The sequence below is a fragment of the Varanus komodoensis genome, unplaced genomic scaffold (assembly GCF_004798865.1).
Source record: "Varanus komodoensis strain SLA01 unplaced genomic scaffold, ASM479886v1 scaffold49, whole genome shotgun sequence".
NCBI lineage: Eukaryota > Metazoa > Chordata > Lepidosauria > Squamata > Varanidae > Varanus > Varanus komodoensis.
In genome coordinates, this window is record NW_025336072.1 from 4,273,970 (window position 1) to 4,289,642 (window position 15,673).

Sequence of the window (15,673 nt, forward strand, 5' to 3'; positions counted from 1 at the left end):
CATTAAACACTGATTAGGCAAATTAGTGGTGGGTATGACTATCAATAGCTTCTAGTCAGGGTGGCTGCATAGTGCCTCCAGTATCAGAGGCAATCTGACTTTCAACACCAGTTGCTAGGCAACAGGATGGAGTGCTGTTGCATTCATGTCCTGCTGTGGACTTCCCACAGACATGAAGTTGGCCACAGTGGGAAGAGAATGCTGAACCAGATAGGCCTCCTGTCCCAGCATGGCTGCTTTTGTTTTCCATACTAAAATGGCATTATGCAAATATTTTAAAATATAGAAACAGAGCGAGTCAGAAGGAGTCTCCCAGGCCATCTAGTCTGACCTCAGACACCAGCAGGCTCCGCTCACGACATGCCCACCATGTGGATGTCCAGCCTATCCTTGAACACCCGCACCGATGGGGCCTCAACGACCTCTCGTGGAAGCCCATTCCACACCCTCGGGGTCCTGACTGTCAGGAAGTGCTTTCTGGCATCCAAATGGAACCTTGGCTCCCTGAGCTTTGCTCCATTGGAGCGTGTCCTGCCTTCCTCTGCAGGGGAGAACAGGTCTCTACCCATCTCCATGTGACATCCCCTCACATACCTGTATGTCGCCAACATATCCCCTCTGAGTCTCCTCTTCTCCAGGCTGAAGAGACCCAGATCCCTCAGTCTCGCCTCATATGGCATCCCCTGCAAACCGGCCACCAACCTTGTGGCCCTATGCTGCACTGACTCCAACCTGGCTATATCCTTTCTGTAGTGAGGGGCCCAAAACTGAACACAATACTCCAATTGCGGGTGCACCAGAGTCGTGTAGAGTGGTAGTAATACCTCTCTTGATCTAGAAGCCACACTTCTGGCTATGCAACCAAGGGTGGCGTTCACCCTCTTGACCACCGCATCACACTGCTGACTCATGTTTAGTACCCCGAGGTTCCTTCCACAAGTGCTGCTCTCCAGCCACTTGTCACCTAACCTGTACTTATGACAGCTATTCCTATGCCCCAAGTGCAAGACGTTGCACTTACCCACATTGAACGCCATCCTGTTGTCTCCTGCCCACTTCCATAGTCTGTCCAGATCCTTTTGGATTTGGAGTACCTGCTCCTCAGTTGTGGCCATTGCTCCAGTTTTAGTGTCGTCTGCGAATTTGATCAGCAGACTGTTCACCCCTTCTTCCATGTCGTTAATGAAAAGATTAAACAGGATCGGCCCCAGGACAGAGCCCTGGGGGACCCCGCTTGTCACTGGCCACCATCCCGAAGATTCCCCGCTAATGGTTTCCTTCTGCTTTCGGTCAGTCAACCATGCCGTAATCCACCGGACAGTGCTTTGGTGTATCCCAAAACTCCTCAGTTTCTCCACCAGGATATCCTGGGGTACTTTGTCAAAGGCCTTGCTGAAATCCAGGTATACCACATCCACTGCATCCCCCCATCTAGCCATCTTGAAACCTTGTCATAGAATTCCACAAGGTTTGTCTGGCAGGACCTGTTTTTGCGGAAGCCGTGTTGTGTGGCTGTCAGCCTCCCTTCCCTATCTAGCATCACTAGTTCTCTCTCTATTATGAGCCTTTCCATTGTTTTTCCTACAATGGACGTAAGGCTAACCGGTCTATAATTCCCCATGTCCTTTCTACTACCCTTTTTGAAAATTGAGACCACTGATGCCACCCTCCAGTCCCCTGGAACTTCACCCGTTCTCCACGAGGTCCCAAAAATGGAGGCCAGTGGGCGTGACAGAACCCCTGCCAACTCTCTAAGTACTCTCAGATGTAACCCGTCAGGGCCTGGCACCTTTGTAATGTCCAATGCCCTGAGGAGCCCCTCGACTTCAAGGGGGGGTGACTCTAATCTGTACCCCTAAGCCCCCAGCCTCATCTAATCTCCTATGTGGATATCCCCCGTCCTGCTTTGGGGAGAGCACAGAGGCAAAATAGTCATTTAGCCTCTGTGCCTGTTCCCTCATATCAGTCACTGGATCTCCTTCCTCCTTATTTAGTGGTCCCACCACTTGTCTCCCCTTCCTCTTCCTATTTACATGTTGAAAGAAGCCCTTTTTGTTGCTCTTGATATTCTTGGCAAGTCTCAGCTCGTAATCAGCCTTAGCCTTGCGAAGAATCCTTCTGCAACGGGCCTCCTCCTCCCGGCATACCCTTTTGTCTATTTCCCCCAGGACCCATTTCCTATGGAGGTTCCTCTTTCGTCTAATCCCTTTAACCCTCTCCTTTTGCATCCATGGCGGCACTCTCCCCCGCCTCCCCACCTTACTGACTAGAGGTATCATCAAGGCTTACACCTCCAAAACCTCCCTTTTGAGTGCTATCCACCCCTCCTCAACTCGCTTACCTTCCAGTCACCTATCCCAGGAGACTTCCCCCAGTCTGGCCTTCTGCTTATTACCCATTCTCCTAGCATTGCTGTACATGAACCTCAACTCCTTCCCACCGCTTCCTTTCCTTGGAGTTCCCAGCCTCCTCCTTCCTCCCATCCTCCCTGATACCTGGCCCCTCTCTGTAGGAGTCCTGTCAGTCCCTGCAGTATCTCTAAAACCCTGCTCCCAGAGCCCTGATCCTCCCCTCACACTTGTCCAGTGCACACACGTTCCTGGGGGGCCTGAACCCCCCCCCCCCGGCTCAGTTTAAAGTCTTCCAGACGAAGCTTGCTAGAGCATCTCCAAAGGACCTTTTCCCCATCCTCGTGAGGTGTAACCCATCCCTTGCCAGAAGTCCATTGGCAAGAAAATGAGTGCCATGGTCGAGGAACCCGAAGAGTTCCTTCTGGCACCACACCCTAAGCCAGTCGTTCACCTCGGAGGCCCTCCTGTCCCTTCCTGGCCCAAATCCTCAGACAGGTAAGATTGACGCGAAGGCCACTTGGGCCTTCAGCTCCCTGAGTTTCTTCCCCAAGGCCTCAAAGTCCCTGGTGGTCCCAACCACACCCTGCCTGGTCACATCGTTTGTGCCCGCATGGATCACCAGGAGCTGCTGGTGACCCCCGGAGCCAACAAGACGCTCCACTCTGTCCTTCACATGCCGGATGCGTGCGCCCAGCAGGCAGCAAACCTCCCTTGTCTCCAGGTTGGTGCGGCACACTGCCGGCTCAGTGCCCCTCAGCAGGGAGTCCCCAACAACAATCACCCGCCGCCGTACCTTCCCGGTGCTGGTGGGCAGCCATGCCCTGGCCCTCGCCTCTCCCACAGCGGCCCCCTTGCCGCCTGACATCCCAGGATGGGGGTCCTGCAGGTCCCCCGAGGCCTCATCAGCCCCAGCCTCCCCTAGTGGAGAGAACCTGTTTCCCAGCTCCAGATTGGTGCCAGGAGGAGGAGGAGGCCATGCTGGCCTCCTCCTCCTGTGGGTGACATACCTCCATGTCTCTGCAGCTGCTCCTCCCGTGGCCTCTCCCTCAACCCTCTGTCCAGAGGGGGGCTGCTCCGGGGGGGGGGCACTGGAGAGCTCTCTCAGCCCCCAGGCACCTCACTTCCTCTTCTAGCAGGGTCACCATCTTGCACCAAGGGCAAGTGTATCCCTGCCTCTCCTGGGGGAGAAGGGCAAACATGTCGCAGCTGTCGCAGTGGACAGCAACACCCGTGACTCCTGCCAAGGCCCTCTCCTGGTCGGCCATCGGTATCCCTCCCGAGACCTTACCTTGGTCCCCTGTCTTGTTAGCTCTGTAGTTCCTCTCACTCGCCCAGTTATCCCAGACGAACACCCACTCGCACACACACACAAGGATAAAATGAATTTAAATTAGAAGAAAAACAAAGCACAGCACAAACAAAACAAACTAACAATCAAACCTCTGTGTCTCAGGGAAGGGAGTCTCCGGACAGCCCGGGCCGCAGCTAAAGGACGCAGACAAGGGACAACGCCTTATCAGTCCTTCAGGCCGGTGGCCCCGCCTGTCCGCTTCCTCCTGGCTGCTCTAGCCTCTCTGACCCGCCCCCTTCCTCTCCGCTGCTCCTGGCCCTCTGCTCCCCTGCCCAGCTCCTGCCTTGCCTTCGCCAGTCTCCTGGCCCCTCAGCCCTCTCTTCCAGCCTGTGCCTCTGCTGCTCTGCCACTCTGCCAAGAGGCCAGAGCCAAAAGGGCTTGCAGTGGCTGAGCGCGGCCTTATCAGTCCCTCAGGCCGGTGGCCCCGCCTGTCCGCTTCCTCCTGGCTGCTCTAGCCTCTCTGGCCCCACCCCTCTTCCTCTCTGCTGCTCCTGGCCCTCTGCTCCCCTGCCCAGCTCCTGCCTTGCTTTCGCCAGTCCCCTGGCCACTCAGCCCTCTCTTCCAGCCTGTGCCTCTGCTGCTCTGCCAAGATAGTTGAGTTTTAACCAATCTGACTGCTATGATTAAAATTAAAATGTATTGTTTCCTCAGGTTGAAATCAGCCCACTTGAGAATGCAATTGAAACTATGCAGCTAACAAATGATAAAATCAACAATATGGTTCAGCAACATCTGAATGATCCAAACCTGCCTATTAATCCCCTGTCTATGCTGCTAAATGGCATTGTGGACCCTGCAGTAATGGGTGGCTTCACAAACTATGAAAAGGTATGCTTGGTCAGTTTCTCTGTGTAGCCATATTGCTATTCCAGAGGTGAAAAATGCAAAGCTTATAGATATTAACAGTGCAATTAAGAATACACTTAAGTAATTATACATAGGTTGGTTGTCTGATGGGAACTGTTCTGGTTCTGTACTGATGTAAACAGCTTTGAAAATGGTACTTGTGTAACAATCAAGAGGCACAAAGCTAACCCATCCCTCTTACTGGAGACTAGTTATTTTGAATGTAAGTGCTGTGACCCAATGGGACAACAATTTGTTCTTCAAACTTTTGTGGGCATAGGGAGGATATTGTTCAGAAACCCACTTGTTATACTTTGGAACAGATGGAATCTGATCTTTCAGACTGTGCTTGACAGATTACTTGTGAGGGATATCACCCTGATTTTTTCTTTTTCTTTTTTTACCCAAGCAGTGGTTCCAGCTGTGAAAATTGCGCAGTTGGAGAAGCTCAGAAAACTAAACTCTTCTAATTTAAGTTCTTCATTGTCTTCGTGCATCACACACATGAGCTTTCACAACTGTGCAGAGCCTAGAATCAGGAAAAGCTTCTCTAGCTAAGCATTCACTTTGGTCAGGAGCATGGGGAGGGGTTGCTGCCCCTCCCTTCAGGGCCTTTTCAACTGCCATTATGGGAATTGCCTCTGTCTCTCATGTTCCTCTCACTTCTAGGTATTTTTGCATTATATCTTGTTACGTTCTCTCTCTATATATATCTGTACCACAAGCTTCACTCTGTGTTCTTTGCTCTTTATCTTAAAAAAAAAAAAAAAACCTCTAATATTTTTATCTTCATCCGACTTTCCCATCAACTGCTCCTTCCCTCCCCCCACCCCACCCGAGTTGCTATTTGCATCTCTTCTCTCTCTCTCACTATCCTTTCTCTCTCGACTTGATGGCATTGGCAGCCTTCCACAGCTGCCTTGATTGCAGCAGCCAGGCAGATGCAGAAGGCTGCTGGTGCCCTCCTTGGATGGGCATAGCCTGACTCTTTGTGTATTGTGATGGCCAGAAGAAAGAGGACCCTGTCTCCTAACAGAGACTATCCAAATGGGTCTCCAACATCTGTCTCATGTACAACATGGCCAGCTTCCAGCTCACTGTACAACCTAGAGCCCATTCCACTCGAAACCTGGCTGCGTCCATGGCCCTCCTAGCAAAAGTAGGTTGCTTAACTGTTCTTCAAGTGGTCATCTGTACATTCATATAACCCATCCTCCAGCCCCACTTGCTGTTATCCCTCCTGAGCAATGCCTCCTTACTGTCCATGGATGCTTGGGGTCAGAACAGGTCAGGACCTCTCCTCACCCACCCCTTGGTCCTGGATCCATTTCAGTCTCCATAGGAACTGAGGGGATAGGTAGGAACCCCTTCCCGTGCTTCCTGGGAACAGGAAGGGGAGGGGCTTCCACTCAAAGTAAACACTTAGCTACAGAAGCTTTTCCCAGTTCTAGGTTCTACACAAGTGCAAATGCCCATATGTGTGAATGTGCAGATGACCACTCGAAGAATAACAGTTACAAGAAAGTAGCCTGCCTTTCAAGTCCACACTTAGCCATGGAGCTCTTTGTGACCATGATCAAATACTTTGTCTCAGCATAATCTTCCTCACAGGTTTGTTCTAATGTGAAGGGGAGGAAATCATATACTGTTATCTTGAGCTCAACTGAGGTGAACAAATTACCTCTACTGTATGTATAGATGCAAACTTGTGACTTTGCAAGCACACACGAGAATTATAGATTTCTGTACTGGCTTAGAATCACAGCATCTGGCACCAGCCTAGCTAGTCACTCTCTTCCTCCTTGGTGCCATTCAGTAGTGGAACAAACACGGATAAGAGTAAATAAAGCAAAATATTTTTTTGAAATGAAAGTGTGTCCCAATTAACAGGTTTACTTTTTGCACATAAGTTCCAACTAGATATTCTTCTCATTTCCAAATTGAAAGGCTCATATACTGTTTAAATGAACAGATAAATATTCTTTCTCTTTACTTTTGCTTCTTCTATGTAGTAAAACTTATTACATATGATTTTATTTTCCTTAGGCATTTTTTACTGAAAAATACATGTGTGACCATCCAGAAGATCATGAAAAGATTGAAAAACTAAAGGATCTAATCGCATGGCAGGTAAATCAGGTTGCCAAAATGGCATTCCAAAGCACCCTGCTGTCACTTTTGACAAAATTCAGGCATCAAAGAGTTCACTCTAGAGTATATGTTTCCATGACATTTTGAATGTTTTGGAACAGGAGTTAAAGTTCATCTTTTTGTGTCTGACACAGTTTGTCATTTTGTACTCCCATATGTGACTAACAGCATTAGCTCATGATTTTATCTCATGCTGTCAAGTGCTCATTTTAGAGATAGAAGAACGCTGGAACTTTCAGGTAAGAAACTGTCATACTATGGTTTAATCCATTGTCTAGGACTGATTTACCTCAAGAAGGGAAGGGGGCAGGTTGGCAGGAGAACACAGGTATGTGTACCTAATATGTATTAGGTATAGGAACATAAATATTCAGCTGGAACACTGCTGTTAAGGACCAATTGTGATCAAATTAACAATTAATATTTCTAAATTAAATATTTCTTTTGAATATTTATTTCATGTCAAAGGTTGTGCTCAGTTTAGAACTATGGGAAAGAGAGAGAGTTATTATGGACTGATACATTAATACTGGGAATAGGGAAGGTATGGGGCAAAAAATTGGTATTGACAATAAAGGTGTTTACAAGTCCAACAAAATATTTTGACTCCTATCCTATCATCACACACCACCTGAATTCACAATTGGAGGAAGTGGCATTTGCCAGAGAAACCTGGTGCAAAGCGTTAAACAAGCTAGAAAGGCTAGTGTTGAAGGCCTTTTGTTTTATGGATTCATAGACGGTTTTCATTTATAAACAGGAGTAAGAAAGAATAATGTTGAAACAAAGCATAATCATTGACAGACAGATCCAGTAAAGAATCGATGGATTATTACCAGACATTTTGGTCCATTATTCATGATGGTCATGACTAGCATGTAGATAGAAAGAAGAAAGTATGGACTATGTGGGACTTTTGGAAGCATTCCTGAGGATGCAGGCACATGAAAGGAGCGATTTCTTTCCTGGTGCATCTTTGTTGCACCCTCTGCTGCCTGCCAGTAATTCATTTTTCCAGGCATCACACATGCCTGCACAATTTCTGGGGAACAGAGGCATTATGTGATGTGACTGCAAAAAGGGCAAATGCTATTTTTGGCTGCAATAACAGAATTATCACTTTCAAATTGCATGAAGTAGTAGTTCCCCTTTACTCAGCACTGGTTGGACCTCATCTGGAGAACTGTGTCCAGTTTTGGGCACCACATTTTAAGAAGGATGCTGACAAGCTTGACAAGGTTCCGAGGAGGGCTACAAGGATCATCCAGGGACTGGGGAAAAAGCCCTATGAGGAGAGATTGAAAGAACTGGGCATGTTTACCCTCAAAAAGTGAAAATGGAGGGGAGATATGATGGCACTCTACAAGTACTTGAAGACTGTCACAAAAAGGCAGGCCAGGATCTTGATCATCCCAGAGTGTAGGGCATAGATTAACTGGTTCAAGTTACAGGAAGCCAAATTCTGGCTAGATATCCAGTAAAATGTCTGGACTGTTAGAGCAGTGCAACAATGAAACCAATTACCTAAGGTGGTTGTGGGCTCTCCCACACTAGAGGCATTCAAGATGCAATTGATGGTTTAACTTAGTTTAAACTTAAATTAAATTAAAATTAAAATGGTTTAACCTCTGCACTGAGCAGAAGGTCAGACCCTCTGACCTTCTGACCCTGCCAGTTTTACTATTCTATGATTTCCATCCAATATTTGCTGTATGCAGCTATATTGTTTGGGTTACCTGGATCCTTCCAAGTAGAATAAGGAAGAGAGCACAGCTTCTTATCTAAGTAGAAAGTAAACCTAGGATTTGAGCAGCACTAAGTAATAAATCTGTAGCAATTGTAATGCTGCCATCAATAGCTTGTGGAAGATGCATAACAATGAAAGGTATGTATAAATTCACTCAGTTGTATTTATAAAGGCAAGAATTCTCTGAAAAGTTTATATTATTCACTGTTAATTTTGCCAAATTATGGAGAAAAAAATGCAAAAATTGGTGACCTGCAGTGTTGTTATTTGTTACTTGTGAAGCTCAACCCTTTGTGAAGGAATACATTTGTATCTAATGGCAAATGTATTGGGGAGAAAAATAAAAACCTCACTGCAGCATCTGTTGCATAGTTATATGCAAATATTGTGTGTTTGGCCTCAGGATAATTTTATGATGCATTTCACAGATGTGGCTGACTGCTTCTTTTAAAAACAATGCTACTGGATTTGAGTTGTTTTATATTCAGTCCTGTCCTAATTATAAGAGGAATAATTTAACTTTCCAAGTGCCTATACTTTAGATATTGAAGAAGGGTAAGGTAGAATATTCAGAAATCCTCTATAGACCATAAAAGTATTGCTGAACAAAACCTAGTGTGGTCCCCTGAAATTCTATTGATTTTTCTTCCCTGTAAGCTTTTTACAATGTATTGGGTTTTATAAGTATTCAGCCCTACAGAGAAAAATAATTTGTCCCCAGGAGAGTAACTTAATTTCAGCACTATGTTATTGTCCCAATAAACTATGCTAAAAATGAATTTTAATGGTGCTCATAGATACACTATTAACCCAAAAGATAATTATTCTAGCATAATTTATATATTGTGGCAAGGGAGGATATTTAACAATTCACATGGAATTATTGTAATCCATGTTTATCATGTTCACGTGTCTTGTGTATTTCCAGGTTTGCTTGCTTAATGTTTAGAATCATAAATGAACCAGATTAAGAGGAACTTTTTTTCTGAAACTACTGCAGCTGGAAAGACACAGTGATGTCTTTTGAAACACTAAAATAGAGTGTCCAGAATTATATTTTCCAAACATTGTTCCATGTCTTTCAGAAGGCAAAAGTGCTTTTTTTGTTAAAAAGAGGAAACCGCTAATGAAAATGGGATTAACTAACTACGACAGTGCGAAGAAGGGAAAGTCGAAATCTTCTTCCAGATGTGACTGGTTTGAATGGTTCACCAGCTCATTTGACCTACTTTATTGGTCCTTTATAATATTTTAGAGTTTTCAGTACTGCTACTCTATAGATAATTGAATTATGATAATCACATATTGGTTTTGTAAGCCATTTTGAATTGTAATTTTAAATACATATAATTTGCCAAATAATTGGCCTGGCTTTGTGATAATATGAAAGAAATGTCATGGCCTTTTTCTTTCAAGATGGGATTAGATGGTTTTCCTGAAACAAGGGCAATGTATTAAACCAAGTAATGTTGTAGTTGTCACGTCCAACTCCTACTGCATGGAGGCTGTTCACTTGATGAAACATTTGTGAGCTGCTACACACCATGTGGAACTGCAACAAAAAGCATTTTAATGTAGTGTTACAGTGAATATAGGTGGGGTGAAGTTTCAGTACTATTCTAATCAGCACATCTGGTATTAACTTGAACCCACTCAACATGGTATCCTGTGCAGTTTTCAACATTTAAAATAATAACAATCTTAAACCTAAACATCAGACAGATTAAAATGACCACCACAGTACAAGCAAAATTGGTAATAACAATATTTACCATGGAACAGTGCCCGCATAGAGAAATTAAATGTGGATGATGTTAAGAGTCTTAAAGCAACCATTTAATGTCATTTTAAATCTCTTAAAACACTATGTAGAATAAAAAGTCTTTACCTAGCACACAAAAGTTAGATGCCAGATAAACCTATAAAAACCTACATAATAGGGACACCACCTCTGAAAAGTTCCTTTGTCTGTAACCACCTGCTGAATCTCACGTGGAGGGGGCATCCTGTAAGGAACTTCTGAAGATGACTTTAGGGTTTGGTTATGGCAATATGGAAGGAGAAAGTCCATCAAGTTGATTGCCAGTCTAAAATTACATGCAAGATATATAGGGCTTTCATCACAGAGATGTCAGAATAGAATAGTTCAACACTGCTCATTCACTGGAAATAATGGCCGATGACAGCTTTCAGTTTAATGCCACATGCTTATTTTTTGTGTGACTATACTTTTTGGTCTTTTGGGATGAAAATTGATGGTCTACATAAATTACTGATAATGCAGAAAAGCATCTACACAATTGAGCTCATAAACTGTATATGTGCATGCAATTTACGAGCTCAAAAACCAAACTGTGGTTAAGCATTAGGGCATGCCATATGGAGAATCAGCAACTGTCAATTTCAGAATTCAGGGCACTAAGTCAAATTCAAAGGACAAACCAAGAGTCAGAAGAGACAAGGAAGCCAGAATCGAATGATAAAGCAAGAAGCTAGGACTAATAGACAAGTTGAGACCAGATAACAATTAAGGAGGCAGGACTGAAGAGGGAGCAAGGAATAGGACTGAAGGAGCAAATGACTGAGAAGCTCCTCACCACAGTTCAGTGATTCAACATATGGGGCAGATGTTCACAAATTTCCACCTCTGTATGGACCTTTCCTGGGGTCTTTCACAGGACTGGACAATGTGTTTGATGTCCTTTCAGGTGTATGACCAGCACAAAGCACTAATGAGTAAATTGCAGGCTTTCAGTTCATCTGTGTACTTGTCAATATGGAGATAGTAGCAGTGATAGCAGATCTTGAACCTGTGGACCTTCAAGAATGTAGAACATTTGCAGGTGAAGTGCAGCAGGCAGCCATTGTTTACACTGATATAAAATAAGTCTTCATCCACTCCTAGTAATTGGTAGCATCATACCAGTAGGCTAGCAAGGATTTCTGTACTTGAGAAATGAAGTCCATGTTGGTAGGTACATTGCTGAAGTTCTGAGTAGCAAGCTTTAGACCCTCTTGATTGGTACAGAGGTAATCTTTTTGAACAAAAGCATCTGCCTTGCCATTTTTTGTACCTGTACACAGCACAGGATGATAACATGGAAGTGGGTGAAAAATAATAGCCACCATGCCTGAGGGCATTTCAGTTATTTCATGGAGCAGAAGTCTTCAGATTTTTTTGAGCACTTTGATGAACCTGTTCAAGGAAGTACCAGTATTCCTGAAATGCCTTGCTGATGGCCAACTGCTCCTGGTACCAGATGCTATAATTTCTTTCTCCATGGTAATGTCCTGGAAGTAAAAAAATGTGGGATTTTGGCGTCTGGACAGGACATCTCCTACAACCTGACTTTATTTATCTGTTTCTACTGTCAAAGATGTAGAGAAATCACATGGGAAATGTTGCATATAACTCTGCATACAGACAGTGCTTTTTATAGTTGTTCCTGAACAACATTGACATAGGACTATGATTCTAAAAGGTCTCGTAAAAAAACAAGTAGAAAATCATGTATCATCTAGCCACTATGAGCCAGACCCTGAGCACATGGTTGGCTGCATGTTTTAAACAGAAAAACATCCTACTATTCTCAGTATTCCTCATGCAGCACAGGGAATGCTGGCTGGAAATAGTAAACCTTTTTCTGTCTGAAGATGCATAAGATTGCGACCTAAGCATGGAATGTTGCAGAGACATTGCATAGGACAAAGAACAGAAAGAGAGCCAGTGAAGTACCTCATATGGGAAGGGCTTTCTGTTAGGGAGTTAAATTGTGTTTGCCTAGGTACATGTTAAGTTGGCTCTTCTTCGTGGTCTCTGTGCAATCACACCAAACGGGCTTTTCCACGGAGTGCAAGGCTCAATTGAAGAAAACTTACAAAGCTCGGCATCATGGAGTGGGCGGGAGCCTGGCCCGCCCACCCCCCCATGTAGCATAAAGGGGGAGGGCTCCCGCCCAGTCCCTCAGTTGCCTGCAAAGTCCATTTGGTGTGAATGCACGGATGACCACTCAACAACCATTACGGGTAAGCAACCTGCCTTTTCTTTGGATCCGGGGCCTGATTGGATCTTAATTTGGTTGCCATTCTTGGTTAGTGTACATAGTGGTTTCCACTGTGATATAAGCAAAAGCAGAATACAATTTACAGTGGCACATTTTTCATGCATTGTATGCATATCTACCCCATTTCCAAGGATTCACTTAACCCTCAGTTTAGCAGACTTTTCCTCATTAGGGGATTGTATCACTCCTAACAGGTTTTGCCATTCATTTACCTATAACTAGTAAGACCCAGGAACAACTTGGCAGCAAGAGTCTCTTGTGACTTTACCTTGCCTCAGTTTGCACAAAAAGTCATTCTGTGACTGTGGAAACGTATAGTCTATTGTCATGTAGAAGATAGCTCTTTGGCAATTAAAGCAATTGTGCTTCATTAGCTATAATCAAAGCATCAGGAAAGTGGAAATTTATTGCTTATTTTTTGTGTTGCTAAGGCTATAAATAATGGTGGCTCTGATAGAAATATGCCACTTCTTTTCATATAAAAGTGTCAAGAAGAGCAGTAGCTATAGGCTGCAGAGGGTCAACAGTACACATTTCGTTCAGGACTTCTTGACAAGCTTCCTTGAATTTGTTCAATTGGTTGGGTGTATACTTACTATCTTCTTATCTATCTGTTCATTTAGATGAATGTTCAGTGGTATTAGAAGAAATGTTTTTAATCAGGATTATTATTTAATTATGACGTATTCAGAATACATGCTTGATTGCTGTGAGGAACATCTAACCCCAAAATCATGCAGTCTGGGAAAATATTTCAAGCCCACCCCCTTAAAGGTTGTATGTATGAGAGAGAGAGAGAGATCTGTAGCTTTGGAAATGAAATATTTCTTTTAAAACATTTTAAAGGTCCACTACACCTCTGCACCATGAACTAATTATGTAATCTTACCTTGGCATGGATATTTTTTGACAGTAGTCTTGCACATAAATGATTATTTTCAATTATAAAACAGAATTAATTTTACCTTGCCTTTCCCCTATCTCTTCCTCTGCTAAAATATTTGAAAACCAATTTCTGATTATAAATATGGGTTTAGCATTAGGAAGTAGGTCACTATATTTTCTTAAAAAATACAAATGTGCAGTAATTCAAAAGGAGGATTTTGTTTTTTCATTGTGGTGCAGAGGGTCACAAATAGCATATGTTAACCCAAAGCAGGATGTTCTTCTTTACTATTTATTTTCTTGAAATCTGTTGGGGTTGACATTAATAATGTAGCTTGAGAGTTAGCATTCATCAGCATGCTAATTTAATGCATGGCATGCTTGGCTATTCTTTTGAGCATAATGTAAATGGAATATTTATTCATCCTTCTGGATTTAGTTATGACTCTCAAAGCAGGAGGACTCCGTTTATTTTAAAAGAGTTACAACTGCACAAAAACACACCTATGGAAGTGTCATAGAATAGCTGAGCTGTATCCATTGATGTCCTTTTACAAGTGACATGGACTTTTGCCCTTCCCCATGCATGTGTTCTAAATCTGTTCCCAAGGACTGGGAGATTTTCCAGAGCAAAGCTGGAAGACAAGGAGAGGCCACGAAAGGAAAAGGAAACACCATTTGTGTGAATTAAATTCTGCTCATAGAACATTGGTTTTTCCCCAGAATCAGTAACAACTGCATGCGAAACCACACAATCCAATTCTTACCCCAAGAATTGTTACAGGCATTCAGAGTAAAAGTGAAATTGTACATTTATGATGAAATTCACATTTTGCTCTTTTTCCTTCTCTTGACAGAAGATTAGAAAATTCATTAAAGTATAATTGCCTATTTCAGATTCCTTTCCTGGCAGAAGGTATACGAATTCATGGAGAAAAAGTAACTGAAGCACTGAGGCCATTTCATGAGAGGATGGAAGCCTGTTTTAAGCAACTGAAAGAAAAAGTTGAAAAGCAGTATGGTATCAGAACTCTTGTAAGTAACTCTGAAGATGTGCCATTTCTGAAAAGGTTTCAATTTTTAGCAATGCTTTTCAATTGAAAGTGAATGCTGCACTGTTTTAGGGACTCAGAGGCAGTTTAGGCCTTCCATGTAAGTCTTGCTCATATATATTAAATGCAGTGCCAGTTCTGTTTAATAGGAGAAATTCAATGGTACATGCAAGTCAAGGGAACTTCCATGCTGAATAAAAGTATTACATTTAAAAATGGTTCACACACTTTTTTTCTTTATTTTTTTTCAATGTTTTGTATTAATTTGTTGTAATAGAAACTATGGTGGCTTGTGCAAACTTAAAGAATTATGAATATATTGTGGCACAATCTTTCATGAAGTAGAACTTTTCAGACTCGGACAGAACAGATGCCTACTTGAGGTGAAGGACAAGATAGCACCTTTCCTCCCATTACATATACAAAAGCTGAACAGATTGCGCTTGAAATTGAAAAGGCATCTTCCAATTACCTCTGAGGAAAGCAGGCTAACTTAAGGGCCAAGGGCACACATGGCATTGTCCCCCAGCATCTCACTCCTACTCCTTGCTCCATAGCATTTACCTCCAGAGACAGCTTCCTCACTCTACCTAACGTTAGGGCCTGCCCTCTGATTTAGTGTTATCTTGAGTTGCTTGGGGGCGGGGGTGCATGTGTGTTCTGTGTGTGCATGTGTGTATTCACATAGGCAAAGGAAAAGAAAGTAAAGACTTGGGACAAAAGGCCATGAAGTGCTACCAGGAGCAATAAGTGTGTCACATTCCTATGCTGAGCCAAGTTACAGAGTAATGCTTTCACAACAGCAGTCACTATCATACAGTAGTGTATTCTGTGGTTCGCTGCTTTAACATCTGGAATGGGCATCTGCTTTCTGAAATGGAAAAAAAGATGTGCCAGTCTCATCTAGATTTGATTAGATTTCAGTTCACTAATAAATTCTTGTTAGGCAGTTTGAAGTCTCAGCTTAGTTTCTACAACTCCCTGCGGCCCACAGTGCCCAGTGCAACTTGAAGGCTCCCTTTGAAGTGTGTTTGTTGAAGATGGCTTGTTTAACACTTTGGGGATTGCTGCTGGAGGATGTAATGTTGGCCAAATTTGGCTTTTGGGTGCTGCAAAGGTTAAACTACTGAGAGTCATGCTTGAATTACACCCCTCAATTGGGGTTGCATATTCAAAATGGCAGGCAGCATGCACCATAGCTTATCAGAGGTTAAAAAACCTACCTC

The 15,673-nt window shown here is 43.5% G+C and overlaps 1 protein-coding gene across 3 annotated transcripts in view; it reads left to right on the forward strand.

Moving 5' to 3' along the window:
• The window catches only part of DOCK1 (dedicator of cytokinesis 1), a 550,659-nt gene that overhangs the window by 489,233 nt on the left and 45,753 nt on the right, over positions 1 to 15,673 (forward strand). For 2 of the 3 annotated variants that reach the window (XM_044445702.1, XM_044445703.1), the window contains exons 45-47: positions 4,354 to 4,530; positions 6,595 to 6,678; positions 14,293 to 14,430. In XM_044445702.1, the coding sequence (XP_044301637.1) occupies positions 4,354 to 4,530; positions 6,595 to 6,678; positions 14,293 to 14,430 (399 nt within the window). Of the gene's footprint in view, positions 1 to 4,353; positions 4,531 to 6,594; positions 6,679 to 14,292; positions 14,431 to 15,673 lie in introns of those variants that run through there. The other variant, XR_006416228.1, reaches the window with a different exon arrangement.